The sequence below is a fragment of the Barbus barbus genome (assembly GCF_936440315.1).
Source record: "Barbus barbus genome assembly, chromosome: 47".
NCBI classification, from domain to species: domain Eukaryota; kingdom Metazoa; phylum Chordata; class Actinopteri; order Cypriniformes; family Cyprinidae; genus Barbus; species Barbus barbus.
Window position 1 is genome coordinate 18,297,227 of NC_136725.1, and position 15,402 is coordinate 18,312,628.

The window sequence follows — 15,402 nt, forward strand, 5'->3', positions numbered from 1 at the left end:
CAGCAAGGGTTTTTTGCATCACATAGGAGTGTTTTCACCCCTTCAACGAGTGTGAAAAAGATGTTTATCGCTGCTTTTTTAATCTTTCTGTGATGTGGGCTAGTGTGAGAGAGCTGTATCCTCCAACTGGTGGTTTGAGAAAATGTCTTAGAACATGTGAGTTGGTTTTTTGGTCTCAACATTTAAGCAGAAGTGAGAAAACTGCATACACACATGTGAAGATGCCTCTGTGGCCTGTCATTAGGCTCCTCATGAGCGCCATGATATGACAAGTGAGAGGTGAGGAGAGCCGTACGGCCGCCCACAACACCAGCTTTTTTCTATAGAGTGTTTGATAAAGACCTTTTAGTACTTTATAGGTGTGAAGAGAGAGAATCTCTTTGGCACGTGTGTGCTTGAAGCTCATGCTAACATCAGATGCTGGACATGATGGACGAGGCTTTTGTAAAAGATATATTTTGAATGGATTACTAGCTTTTTTTTTTATTCACACACTTTGCACAATATATGTACTATGTAGTGCACAATTAGTGGGTAGCAGTTTTATTTGAGTATAATCAAGATACTATTATAGTTTTTTATTAATATTTTGAATTCGAGTTTTTATTTACATATTTTTATAATTATGTTTATTGAATTGTAATTATAGCACAAATATAAATAGGAACCGTCAAAAAAAAGGTACACACATAACTCAAAATTATCAAATTATGATATTCTATGTAATATACAGTACAGTAATTGGGATGAAGATTTCCATTTTAAAAGATTTTAACATTTCAGTAATTACGTGGTGTGTTTTCATTAAGTTTTGTGTATTGATTTTTAGTTTAAATTATTATAGTTTAGTTAAACTAAATGAAAATGAGAAATGTTGCCTTGTCAACTAGCTGAAATATGTTTTTGTTTTATTTCAGGTAATTAAATTTTTAATGGTTTTAGTTTAGTTAACTGTAGTAATCCTGCCATGTATGGGTGCACAATATATTGGTACAATATAGACTAATAAAATATATATATATATACACTGCCCTCCAAAAGTTTGGAAACACCCCTGGCAAAGTGTGGTTTTGGACGATATCATCATAAATCCTTATAATTTTTTGGTGCAAATACATTAAAGTAACTTGTCATTATCATTGAAAACCAGCAATAAAACATAATAATGGCAATATATACATGTCAAAGTCAGACATGCCCCTTTGCCAGCTGTGATGCCTGGTTATTGGTTTAAACTTGGCCCAGGTTTTTAAAAGATTTTTGGGTCAGCACACATTAATACTGTAGCTTCAACAATTGATTGCCAATTCCAAGTCAATGTTTGAATAAACTGACAGCTCGGATGCCCAGATTATGCAGATCTGTAATAGCTGCTATTGGTGGATATTTTGATGAATCATTCAATTTTTTCTATGTATAAACTGTTTATGTAATAAAATATGTTTTTGTAGTTCGTGTTGTCCCTTATCAGTGCGTATATATATAATTTATCAGTTAATATTGAATATTTAATTGTGCATGCTTGTTTAGCATGTTTTTATATTTGACATGTTTTGCTGTTATCTAAATATCACCGTTTCAAGACTGTGCATTATAAAGTTTAAATGCTTAAATTCACTTATGGCATTTTAAATGATTTATTTTAGTATTTAGATTCCTTATTTAGACTTTTATTATGGAATTTAAAATCAGCAGCTTAGCAGTTCATTTGTCAGAGCTGTGCTTCCCATCCTCACTTTGTAAATTGAATGCAATGATGTAAAAGAAAACATTTAAGCAGTTGATCTAACAGATTCTTGACAGCATGACAGATGTAGATCTATGCGACGGTAATTTGATGCCACTGTTTCTCTGAAGGTTTCATCTGCAGTGATTTATTCGCCGCCAGGACCTTCTAAAACACGTGGACTTGTGTTCTGGGAGGGAACGGCCGCTTGAGTGCTTGAGTGTTGCTGCATGGGCAAAATCACAAGTGCATTAGGCTGATATCATGAACCCAGAGAGATTGTGAGGTGTTTTATGAGTTGCTGTATTTTATCTGCTCGCTCTCTCTCTTTATCTCTCTCTCTCTTTTGTCACACTGTGCTTGTTTTTCCAGACGGGCAGCTCTTAGCTCAGGTACAGAACATTAATAATTAAGATAGAGCTTGGTGCCCTTTCTGAGGGACAGATGAAGGGCTGACAGCAGGAAGATGGAGGATTGCTGCATAGAGAGATTGAGACACAGATAGATGGAGTGGTTCCCCTTTTGACTGAAAAAGCTTGTCATTTTCTGTATTATCTACATCATCTTGACCTTCGTCAGCAAATGATTAAGAGATTCTGTGTTTGAGGTCAGCTAGTGAGTGTCATTCTGATGGTTTTTCCCAGAAGATGACTTTATCGTCTAGCGGTTACTCTTCATTAACCTAGAAGAATTAACAGAGTTCTCAGTGACGCTTTATTTTAAGTATTAACTTTGCCTGAGATGTTTTCCCCGAAAAGCCCTTTGAAGAAATAAAAGAGGCAATGACAAAATTAACATGCACAGTATGATTCAGTTCCTTTTTTACTGGAAAATTTAGATGTATTTGAGTTCATACTGAGATGTTTGATTGCAGATGGAATTGATTGAAAAATCTAACCATGTATTTTGAACTTGTTGGATTTTATGGTCTCAGGGGAAAAACATGAGAAGCTGGAGACTAAAGTAAAGGTCTCTTTATTGCTCTCTGTTTAATTTCGGTTTTTCTTCCTCACTTGTGTGCTTCAGAAAGATTATCAGATGTTTTGTTCCTGTATTGTGACCAATCTTGTTTTCCTGATCTAAAAAAACACCTTATGAATTTGCATTCACAATTTCTTCTAAAGAAAATGTGATATTATCAGTGATGTGGAAGTTCCCAAACAGCATTTTGACCCAATTATACCACATCTTCTTTCTGTTTGGCATGCAGCTGCAAAATTATCCCACAATAATAATAAATGACATTCTCATACTCCTACAGAGTGCAGAATATAATCTACCAGGGACCTCCTTTTTCTTTCATTTGCGCATGAGATCTGCAATAAAAGCATATGGAGTTCCATGGGGAACTAATATTTCTTGTCTTAGTGTGCACAAAACCCTGACAATAGATGCGAGCACTAGTGTCTTCATTGTATTTGTTGTTTTTGGAAGCTTCCTATAAACCGTTACCGATTTAGGACATCTGGTACAGAGATTTATTTGGTAGGGATACAGAAGACAGCATTGATAATATTTGTTGGGATTCAATATGGGCCAATCTTAAACTTTTCTCAAAAAATCCTAATCGTCAATTAATTCACTACAAAATGGTTCATAGGATGTATCTCACTCCTAGGAAACGATATTTAATGAAGCTTTCTTCATCTGCTTTCTGCTCAGGAAACTCTATAGGCACTTACAGACATATGTTTTGGGATTGCCTTGAAGTCGGGTATCTATAAGACTCTGAAGGACATTCTGGAAGTCGATATATCATGCTGTCCTAAGCTTTTGCTTTTAAATGATGACTCAACTTTCATTTCCTCTCTGTCTCAGAAAAAAAAATGTTATTCTCTGCATTAACTGCAGCTAAGAAAATGCTTGACCTACATTGGCAACCTCCACATTCTTTAGCTTGGTCACACTGGATGTATTCCTTCTTGGACATTGCAAACATGGAGCTATCAGTGGCTAGGATGCAAGGTGCCACTCAAAAAACTATTTCAGCTTGGATAAGGGCAATATCTAAAATTAAGGACTTGTTAAAGTGACATGATTAATGTATTTACACTGTATTTGCTTTGTGAAGTTTTTGTAATTATTTTTGTAGACTATTTGTGGAGGGAGTGGAAGGGTTTTTTTTGTTTGGTCGCCAGGGGTGGGTGGGTGGTATGGCATTTAAATGAGGAAAATTTAATGGGGAAGTTCCCAGCAGAACGGTGGCATTTTTCGATGACTCCCGCTGCTGTGTTTTGGTCAGAGTTGTGAGATGTCAGTCTGAATACATTCCTAGAAGCTGCCAGGACAGAGGTGAAAGGCCAAAGAGTGGCCTCCTGGGAAAATGTATGTGTGCGCTTGTTTATTTTGGTGGTTGACTTCTGTTGTTTGTTTTAAACTGAGCCAGTGGCTTTTTATTTACCTGAACCTAACTTTTCAGAAACCTTTTGCATTTTCATATTTTCATTAAGACATTTAGTTTATTAAGTGTTTTGCTATTTTAAAGAAAACTTGAACCTTCATCTGACACATTAGTGTGTCTGGAACTCGTGTGCTCAAAGTGTCCGGCCATTATCCAACAAACATTTGTATTCCTTTGGAAGTACAGAATCTGTTTTTTACTGGATATTTTTTTTGTTTTTGTAGCACTGCCAGTAACTCGAACCGCAGCTCGCCGGCCTGCTCACCCATCCTGCATAAACGCTCACGCTCCCCAACACCCCAGAGTCCAGAGGGAGAGAACATGGTGGAAAAGAGCTCCGATCATTCCTCTGATAAATCCCCCTCCACCCCAGAACAAGCCGTCCAGCGCACCTACAGCCAGTCGCTTCACACCACCCGCCCCGGAGGGAAAAACTCCAAGGTAAACGTGTGTGATTGTACTTACTGTACCTCCGCTCTCCCCCCGTTTTCATATACTGCATGTCTTGCACACTTATTGCTACTGTGGGATCAAAATCCATATCAGTACAGGTTTTAAAATCAATTCTGAGTCATAATATAAAATTGCAGATGATTTATACCATAGCGATGAGCTGCCTACCTAGAAAACATTTTTAGGCGTCATATTATTTTAGCAGCATATTCACTATTCATGGATAAGGTAGACCCAGACGAGTTTATAATATTTATTATGAATAAAAAAATATATATTAGTATTAAATATTAAATAAAATTACATTAAATTAAATTATATTTAATGATAATCTATTAATTTATTCTCATTCTCATTATATATACTGTATATACATACATACAATATAAGATACTTGTTTCAGAATAAATAAAATGGTCATAAACACTCAAAACAGAGTCTTATTTAAATTTTAAACAAAAAACTTTAAAAAAGTTAAATATAATTGTAAATTACATAATTCTTGATTTATTCATTAATGTGTGTATTTTCTATGTCATTATGAAAACTTAAATACAAGAAAGTCTTTTTAGACCATCTATGAATGTTAAATCTACAACTAAAATGTTAAGGTTGCTGCATATGTCTGAAAGAATAAAAACGCAGTGCTTGATTTTGATTTTGATTTTATTAGCTATTTTCAAAGCGTTCAATGTATTCTCATTATAAAATAACTTTAATAATGTTTCTTTCTTAATTTATTTCTTTCTGTCTTTTATTTTTTTATTTAGTTAAGTTTTTGTTCAAAATTAACAAAAATAATTTATTCATAATCTCAGGAGAGACTTGGTGTTGTTTCCAAACAAAAGAAAATGTATCGGCATCAAAATGAGTTTAAAATGATCAGCACATTAGATATCCAATATCGTGCATCCACGATATATTTTTGAACTTAATATTTTGCTTCTAAAGATGTAGACAACGAGGCAACAAAGTCAATTTTGAAACTCTTGCTTTCATTTTCATGTCATTGCATCTGTTGAAGGAGTTAATTTGTAAGGTAAAAGGTTGAGTTCTCCTCTTCAAGAAGAACAATGTATTTTATAAAAAAGTATGTTTCACAAATTGACATCATTTGAGAAATACATTATGCCTGTCAAGAGAGGCACATTTCATTCTGGTCTGAAGTCAGTAATCATTGCATAATCATTTCATATTCATCAGCACCTCATGTACAGGAGTTAATCACAGAGCATCTCTTCTGCTATGTGAACAAGCTTTGCAACCCAACAGTGTTTTTTTTTTCTGCACTTATTCATACAATTCTGTTTTTGTTGGTTTTCTGATATCTGTTCTTCCTCTCATGCATGCTAGTCACACAAGAGACTGTCTAAAGTAAGCATCACTCTTTTCTGCTCTACTGTACCTCCACCCTGCCTGTGAGCCATCCAATTATGCTCTGCTTCGCCTGTCTGTGCTAAGTTAACCTATAGTACATGCTAAGCAAACCCTGTGCGAAACTAGCTAGTAATGCCAAGTTGAATGTTATGAATTGTGTCTGATAAAGTGTGGAAAAAATGTAATCTTGACAACAATCCGATGCAGCTGTTTTTAGTTATCCATGCCATATAGAGACAAATTACTCATGTCGCAGAGGCAGAAAAACATATATATATTAGTAAAACATCTCACACCTGACCTCTTATTTGATGAACTTTCTCTCCAGTATGACAGATTAAACCTGATTAAAGTAAGAAATCAATATTAGTGTCCTTGAGTCCTGCCCCGTCCTGTGAGAAGAGTCCGCAGTAGAGAACTGTAGAGTCCCAATGCTTTTCTGTCTCCATTCTGCTGTTGTTTGGAGTCAGAGAACGAGAGTTTTGCAGAGATTTCTCTTAGGTCTTTATATTGGTGTATATGTGTCATAAAACTGTATCACAATCGCTGCTAAGACTCATTTGAAGTAGTTGAAGTAGTCCTCTATAAAATGTTTCATACGTTTTGCAACATTTGAAAGAAAAGCTTTGATTTAGTGTAAAGACTGTCCCCTTGTGGTAGCTTTGTGTATGAGAAATGTGATACAAGCACAGACGGAATCCCATGCACAAACAGAGCTTTCCCATAATCCCTTGTTTTATGGTATACTCAAATCAATTGCATGTATACCTGTGCTGATCAAACATTTTTGATAGTTGTTTGTATATTCCCTTAAAAACTCACTCTAATGCTTCTCTGTTCCTCTCTCGTTTCTTTCAACATCAAAATCACAGAAGAGTCAAAGCTGGTATAACGTAAGTCTGTTTTTTATTCTTCATTATGTTCTGCTCGTATCAGTGATTTTTGATGCTGAATGTTGTGTTGTGTGTTTGTATGATATTGGGGTCATTCTTTAGAAATGGATGCCATTCTTCTTTATTTAAATACCGTTTCATTGCTCATCCACAAGGCTTTATCAGTTGAGGGTGATGAGAATCATGTGAATCTGGGAGCTTGTCGCCTCCCAGTGTTTGAGTTAAACTGCTTTCACAGACATTTCATGTTGGAAATGATTACCTCTTTCTTCTGTAAGGCTGGGTGTTTGACCTGGCATTTCCCAGAATTTGTTTTCCTGTGGGAAAGAATTGATTTTTTTCTTTGGGTCAGCCAGCTCTTAATAATATTTTTTCATCATTTTACAAGTGCCTTTGTGATGTTTTGTCAATGTGTTATGGTCGGTCATAACCTCTGGGTCATCTTGATGAAAGTGCACTGCAGAATGGCAGAACAAAGACTGCAGTGTTCTTTCTCTCAAATAAACACTGTTTCTGTCATGGATCAGGCTATAAATGCATAGTATAGCTCAGATAATTTGGTTCTGGAGGAACTGGATGAAAAACATTCCAGTTTATTTGAGTTTTTAGGTCTCTCCTGAAACTCATGTCAGATTACTGTTTTTTTCTCTCTCTTGAGAAAAAAAATCTGAGAAGCAGGAAACTTAAGAGAAGTTCTCAAATTGTCTACATATTATCCCTAAATTTTATATTTACATTAAAATTACATTTCCCCCCCAGAATCACTTTAAAAGCAAAACTGAATGTTTAAATAATGCACAGTATTTTTATTTATTTTTTTGCATTTTTTTTTCAATAGACAAATCCTTTTATTATATTATATTGTTTTATTTAATGCATTTTCATTGCCTGAATTCCACTATGGAAGCCCTTTTCCGCCACTGAATAAAAAAAAAAAAAAGGTTATTGCGACTTTTTATCTCACAATTCTGTCTTTTTATTCTCGGAATTGCGTGATATAAACTCGCGATTGCGAGTCAGAATTACGATTTATAAAGGGACAATTGTGAGATAAAAACATAATTCTGATATTTTTCTTACAATTGCTAGTTTATATCTCTTATAAATTTAAGATATTGTATTTTTTTCTCAGAATTGTGAGATATAAACTCGCAATTTGGGGGGGGGGGCTGATATGTTCTCAGAATTGCGAGTTTATATCTCACAATTCTGAGAAAAAAGTCAGAATAGCGAGAAAAAATGTCAGAATTGAGAGTTTGTATAACGCAGTTATGAGAATGTGAGATTAAATTGTGAGATTAAAAAATCGCAATTACCTTTTTTATTCATTGGCGGAAACGGGCTTCCATAATTTAACTGATAAAATAAAGTGAAAACATACATTTTCAATTTGAGCAAATGATCTGCACTCGACTCAGTTGAACTGACCGCATTTTGACATGTGAATGGATGATGGCTCAAATATGTAAGGCGGTTACAAGGGCAGTCTGAATAGAAGCTTCTGCGTGTCACCATAAACAGAAGAAAACAGGACGCGTGGACACCAGCATCTGTGTGCAGATAACAGTGCCTGTTTATAAAGATCAGTATGAAACAATGATGCTGGGATTCTCTCCAAGTGTGAGCTTATCAGAAAATATTCAACTTTGCTCATTTTTGTTTTTCCTGGGTGGACAGATGACCGCAAGCTGTAAGATGTCAGCTGTAAACACTCTTCAAATGTCCATTCCACTATGGCGTCAGTGCAGAAAATGCATTTTCATCCACAGGACTGTAAATAATCACATCCCGTGTGGTCACAAGGAGGGTCAAGTCAAGTCATTTTTATTTGTGTGGCACATTTTACAATCCATTACATTTCAAAGCAGCTTTACAGAAAACGCATTAGTCCTTCAAACCCTGAGTTAACAAGCAAAGAGCAACTGTGGCAGGGGGACAAAACTCCACGTTAAGCCAGCAGAAGGAAAACCTTGAGAATAACCGGACTCATCCTCCTACATCTCTAACAACCAAAGCTGGTTACATTTTAGTGACCGTTTCAATTGAAATACATTTCAGTTCCTTTACTTTGCTCAGATTTACCGATATTGACCCAGCCTTGACATTGGGCATCAAGTGACAACCTGACATAGTACCAAAATTGTTCAAATAAGGGACTTTCTTAGAGCTTCCAAAACAAATGCTATGAGATGGTTCTACTGAGTGTCTTGCTCCTGAGCTGAGCAATGAGTCTGCCTCAGTCGCGGCCTCAGATGTTTTGCTTGAGAGGGGATTGGCGGAAAGGCCAGAAACAGAGATGATTCACCCATTTGGCATCCCCTCAACGTCCCCCCTTCCTCCAGCGCAGGAAGTTAACTAGAGTTCATTCACCCCGTGAGAGTGCGAGTACGAGGGAGAGAAGGAAGACTGAGGCGTTGTCCTTGGCCGTGCCTCAACACTAACACCATAAAATGACTTGTGCACAATGGGGGCCTCTGTGATTCTCTCTCAACCTTTCTTTATCTCTCCATCCTATATTTTTCTCCAGCTCCCACTGTTTTGATCTCTTAATCCCACCTCATGAAACAAAAAACCCCTCTGCTTTTCATGCTACTTTTTTGGGTTTCGCAACAAAATGAAAACATTTGTGGAAGCTTAAGTGTCTTTTCCAGGCATTAAGCCCCTCAGGGTCTTCAGGAAACTGACAACAGCAGCTATGACTGCAGTATAAGTGGCGTTTTTGCATTATTTCTGGATAGACATGAAATCTAGGTTGACTTGGGATGGGGAGGGGTGTAATGACAGTCCTAGGAGAAGCATATAAATCTCACATCTCTTCGATCATAAGTGAGAAAAACAACAGCTACAGCCTGAAGCAAAAAGGTTACTACATCTGACACGGCCCCTCCTCTCTCCTCTCCTTGGCATTCTATTGGCCAGCTGGCTTTCTTAGCTCCTCCCCCTCCCTGTTTCTCACAAACATTCCCTCCGGCCACTCCCACTCCTCTTGGCAGAATTGTTTTGTAGAAAGTCTCAGTGAGAACTTTCCTGCCGTAGTAAAGGCTTGCTTCAGCTCAAGTTGGATATTCTGTTAGATTTATTGAGACAAAATTCACATCCTCTGGGAAGAAATTTACTCAAAAGTGACTGATGAACATATCTTGGCTTGCAAGGATATTCATGTGTGTAATTTCGACTATCATGCTAAAGAAAGAATTTTGAGAGAAAAAATATTTTTTGTCTGAAGAGAAGAGAGTTTTTTTTCCCAACAGGTGGTTGTTTTTTGGGGGTTTCTCAAGCACTTTTCTGTTTTTGGATTTCTGTTTGCCTCTGGATATTTCTAGGACAACAATCTCACAATTTTGTTTTCTTGGCAGAATTTAGTTTTTCTCACCAAACATGCAACTCTTCCTATTAGATAACCGTATTGGAAAAGCTTCATGAACCATCTGGATCTGAAACATTGTTAAGTGGCAACGTTCCTCAGTTATTGGCTGGATCTGGAACTGCTTCTTGTATTTTGTAAATTTGGTGGATCAGCAGGAGTAAACCCTAAAACAAGAAGAGAGCAGCTGCAAGGAACATTTCCATTTTGAAAGCATCAGGTGATCAATTCCAAGGGACGAACATTGCTACATGCTACCACTAGCTGTCCTCTGTGTCTTGTTAAAAATTTGACTCATTTCCTGCGGAAAACATACTCCATTTTCATTGTCGAGCGATGTGTGTCTCTCAATGTGAGGAGTTCTCCTGCTGTCTGTGGAGGATTGTTTGGCTGGTGTTGAGCTGCTGAGACTCACTTAAACAACAAAATAGATAATGCCAAAGTATAGTTGCTGAGGTTACTCCAAGTCATTTCAGAGCGTGGCCTGGTGAAGCTGGACTGGAGGTCAGCACGCATGCTGTGAATCATTGCACCACTGTCAGGAGACAATAAGTGGCAAAGTTTCCACAACTGGACAGCAGCGATGGAAGTCCTCAGTTTTGAGGCAGAGACTGATTGGTTCTACGACTGGGAGGCAGTCCAACAGCCTGAAGTGCCCACGTGTGATTGGACAGACTGGGACTGGGATTCTGAGAGTGTTCCTGCTGTAAGAAACCAATCAGAGAGCAAAAGAGAAGAAAGCTGTTTCAGTCAGGACAGGATTGCAGAGGGACTGAAATACTGTTCAGTACCGTTATGTAAATGACGAAGCCAACAGAGCATTGAAAAAAAAAAAAATAAATAAAAAAAAAAAATATATATATATATATATTCTATATAACTTTTTTTTTTAAATGAAATTAAAATAATTTTTGTATTTTTTATTGTATTTATTAATTTATTTTGTAAAAACATATAAAAACCACAAATGGCACCCGCTTTGTAGAATGACCCTTTCTTCTTTTTTTCTTTTTTTTGTGACTGTCTCTGTTTGGATGTTTGTGGCTGAATGTGTGTTGTACATAGCTGGTCTCATTCCCTCTCCTCTTGTCTCTCAGGTTTTGAGCCCCACATACAAACAGCGAAATGAAGACTTCAGGAAGCTCTTTAAGCAGCTGCCCGACACAGAACGCCTCATTGTGGGTGAGTCTTATATTTGATCTTTATGCTACGATAGAATAGGTATTATGATTTTCCCAACCTTTATAAAAAAATTGAGATCCTAGTGAAAGCCTATTCTATTTTTTGATGTGGGATTGGAAACAACACGTAAACATGTACAAAAGAGGCTGGTGTATCTTAACCTCTGACCTCTCGCCTCATCTTGACAGACTACTCCTGTGCCCTGCAGAGAGATATCCTCCTGCAGGGTCGCCTCTACCTCTCCGAAAACTGGATCTGTTTCTATAGCAACATATTCCGCTGGGAAACACTGGTGAGTTGATGAATTACTCTCATCGCAGAGGGCATCATTCTCTCATGCCATATTCTTGCACAGTTGGATCAGCAAAGCTGTTTGAGGGAAAGCTGCTAATTTTGCACAAAAATTTGTCTTTCTAGCTCTGGAAATAGAGTGATATACAGTGAATATACTGTGTTGAGATGTGGCTGCTGCTGGCTTGTTGAGTTTTTTTGTCTTGTGTGTAGCTGACTGTGAGGTTGAAAGATGTTTGTGCCATGACAAAAGAGAAGACGGCTAGACTCATCCCCAATGCCATCCAGCTGTGCACAGACAGTGAAAAGGTAAACACAGGCCTTTGACTTCTACATATCACCAGTAGTGTACCAACACTAAACATTCACATATTCTCCTCCAGCACTTTTTAACCTCATTCGGGGCAAGAGATCGGACGTACATGATGATGTTCAGACTCTGGCAAAATGCTCTACTGGACAAGGTTGGACAAGACATGGCATTACATTTAACGATCGGCTGAAAACAAATGTTTGGTGGCCATGTTCACCCACTGTGTGTCTTGTTTTTATCTAGCCATTGTGTCCCAAGGAGCTGTGGCACTTTGTCCATCAGTGTTATGGGAATGAACTGGGTCTAACCAGTGATGATGAGGATTACGTACCTCCTGATGATGACTTCAACACCATGGGGTGAGTTTTCCCCCATCATGAATGTTCAGCCATTTAGCTGATTCGTAGTTTACAAATCTCCACCCTCTCTCACAGCTTCGTTAGAAGAGATCCAGAAAACAGATGTTCATTCGTAATTTTAAGGATTCCTAAATTATCATGTGACACTGTAGAGTAGAAGACTGGAGTAATGGCTGTTGAAAATTCAGCTTTGCACAACAGGAACAAGCTTTTTTAAAAAAATAAATAAACAAATATTAAAATAGAAAACAGTTATTTTAAATTGTAATAATATTTCACAATATTACTGTTTTACAACTGTTTTACAGTATTTTTGATCAAATAAATGCATTTGATAAAGATAAGAGACTATATATTGTGGCGGGAGGAGCCAACGACAGACACAGTGGGCGTGGCGTCAAGCCTCAGAGAGGTTTTTATTAAACAATATTTAAAATAAAGTGTCCAAAGGGGGAAAAGTGTCCAAAATAAACAGGGATCTGGTGTCCTCGTTGTGCTGCGGGGCTCGTGAAGGAGGGCAGTGTTCAGGAGGGAAGGGTCCAGGTAAGGGGCGGAGTCCGGCGGCCGCACGCGCTCCCGTCTGGAGGTCCCGGGGCGCGGGTGACGGCGGCTTCTGTGGCGGCTTCGTCCAACTCCTTCATCCCCGGGTGCTCGACGGGATTCCACGGCCCGGCGTCCTTGCCCGACGGCCGTATCGCGGGTGCAGTGTCGGCCGGACTGCGGGTCCGGCCGCTCGCGTCTCTGACGGCGGCAGGTAGTTCCCTCTACGCTCCCTTTCCTGGACCCACGAGGACACCAGCGTGCATGCACGGGGGAGAGACCGGTCTCCCGAGGAGAGGCGCGTTCGGCATTTAACGGCGGCGGTGATGAGGCTCTATTCACGTCAGGTGCGCCTCATCACACGCCGCCAGCCCTGGCTGTTTCAGCGCCCCTCCTCTCTCACACACCCACTCCTGTCGGGAGCCTGGTGAAGGGCGGCGAATATGGGACGGGGTGGTGATGATGGACAGGGGGGAGGCAGCCGACTCGTCACAATATATATATATATATATATATATATACTGTATGTGTGTGTGTACATATATATATATATATATATATATATATATATATATATATATATATATATATATAATCCTATCAGATACAATAAATAGAGCAAGTCAAAAGTGCCCAGAGATACCTAGTCAAACTTGCAACATTGAATCCAGTTGATCATTAATTTGCTGTAGACATTTTCATTTATCCTCCACTATCCATCGGTACATCCCATTGTTATCTGTGGGAGAGGGTCTATTCTGCTGCCCGAGCTGGTAATCTTGACCTGCAGCTGTTGCCCCTCTCCCTGGTGCAGGTACTGTGAGGAGATTCCTGCTGAAGAAAACGAGGCCAATGACACCTGCCCTAAAACCCCAGACGCCAATATGGACATCAGCCCCCAGCTCCACAGGAAGGTTTTCCCCAACAGCAGTCTGAATTCCACAGACAGCACAGACGCTCCGGTCAACGTAAGCACCAGCTCTCTTCACACAATACATCACTGTGAGAATAGTAGTTTGCATGTAATAGTTAAGGTTGCCATATCTGACCACTACAGCATAACATTAGGATGGCAAACTCATGTTTTGAGTGTTTAATGTTTTATTCATGAAAAATATTCACAAACAATCTTTCTGTCTGTGTAGTTTGACGTCCCCCCAGTGGAGGACTTCAGTGGCTGCATCCCAGAAGACCTCCTACCCCTGTCGTTACCTGACAACAAGCTGTCAGAGATCAGTGGCTCCGCCCCTGTCCCCATCCCCTCACCTTCCCTTGACTTCAACGACAATGAGGACCTCCCCACAGAACTCAGCGACTCCTCAGAAACACACGATGAGGGTGTGTACACTCTCCCAAAACTGATTTCTATATCAGACAGTTTCTATGTACTGTACCACATCTGGTCTGACACACGGCCTCTTCCTGTTTCTGTGTTCTTAGCAGGGGAAGTGCAGGCTTTCCAGGAAGATCTGAATGGGAAACTGTACGTTAATGAAGTGTATAAGTTCAGTGTGGATAAAATGTATGACATCCTCTTCACTGAATCCCAGTTCATGAGAGAGTTTCTGGAGCAGAGACGCTTCTCAGGTTGACCAACTCTATCTAGTAGTCTTTATCCAGCTATCTGTCTGTCTATCTGACTTTCATTGATTTGACCTTTTTCCTCTTTCAGATGTGGTCTATCACCCGTGGAGGAAAGAAGGCACTGGTAATCAGACCAGAGAGATGATGTACACCATCTCCCTCTCCAACCCACTGGCCCCGAAGACGGCCACAGTCACAGAGACGCAGGTGAGCTCTCCAGAGGAGACAAACAAGCTGCATACAGTACACGGGACATGTTTAATGTAGTTTTGTCTTAATGACGATACTATGAAAAGCTGTAGTTTCATTGTTTTTCTTCTAGACTTTGCACAAGGCCAGTCAAGTGAGCGAGTGCTATATCATTGACGCTGAGGTGATTGCTCACGATGTCCCGTATCACGATTACTTTTACACGCTCAACCGCTACATGCTCACTAGAGTCGCCAAGAACAAGTGCCGCCTGAGGTAAAGCTTGTGCTCTGTATTTATTAATTCTATTTTAATCCAATAAATGGCATTATACTGTGTCATGCTCTGTACTATACAAAAACATTTTATAGCATGTGAGGGTAAAATGCTTATGAATCTATAGGGTGTCAGCTGAACTACGCTACAGGAAGCAGCCATGGGGATTGGTCAAGGGCTTCATTGAGCGAAACTTCTGGAGTGGCCTGGATGAATATTTTAGATATTTAGGTACGTTTTGGCAGAGCAGGAACTGATAAACTAAAACCGCAGAAAAAAAGTATAAAGATAATATTTATACCAATAATGTATTTAATAAAATCTACATTTTAAACATTAAATATTTATTTTTTTCTAACTATAATAAAATAACAAAATAAAAATAAATGCATAGAGCAGGATAAAAAAAATAAAGATGAACATAATATCTGTTTCTCTCTCTCTCTTCTATGTG

General features: G+C 38.7%; 1 protein-coding gene across 8 annotated transcripts in view; it reads left to right on the top strand.

Moving 5' to 3' along the window:
- The window catches only part of LOC306865537 (protein Aster-B-like), a 29,617-nt gene that overhangs the window by 8,687 nt on the left and 5,528 nt on the right, over positions 1 to 15,402 (top strand). For 3 of the 8 annotated variants that reach the window (XR_013783872.1, XM_079410214.1, XM_079410215.1), the window contains exons 2-15: positions 4,352 to 4,568; positions 5,934 to 5,954; positions 6,830 to 6,850; positions 11,312 to 11,396; positions 11,585 to 11,688; positions 11,901 to 11,996; positions 12,071 to 12,151; positions 12,244 to 12,359; positions 13,714 to 13,867; positions 14,045 to 14,237; positions 14,340 to 14,486; positions 14,572 to 14,690; positions 14,806 to 14,948; positions 15,076 to 15,179. Coding sequence is in view for 6 of the 8 variants with exons in the window: in XM_079410214.1 (XP_079266340.1) it covers positions 4,352 to 4,568; positions 5,934 to 5,954; positions 6,830 to 6,850; positions 11,312 to 11,396; positions 11,585 to 11,688; positions 11,901 to 11,996; positions 12,071 to 12,151; positions 12,244 to 12,359; positions 13,714 to 13,867; positions 14,045 to 14,237; positions 14,340 to 14,486; positions 14,572 to 14,690; positions 14,806 to 14,948; positions 15,076 to 15,179 (1,601 nt within the window). In the remaining 2 variants the exon portion in view is untranslated. Of the gene's footprint in view, positions 1 to 4,351; positions 4,569 to 5,933; positions 5,955 to 6,285; positions 6,310 to 6,829; positions 6,851 to 9,838; positions 10,921 to 11,311; positions 11,397 to 11,584; positions 11,689 to 11,900; positions 11,997 to 12,070; positions 12,152 to 12,243; positions 12,360 to 13,713; positions 13,868 to 14,044; positions 14,238 to 14,339; positions 14,487 to 14,571; positions 14,691 to 14,805; positions 14,949 to 15,075; positions 15,180 to 15,402 lie in introns of those variants that run through there. The other 5 variants (XR_013783873.1, XM_079410213.1, XM_079410216.1 and 2 more) reach the window with 3 other exon arrangements.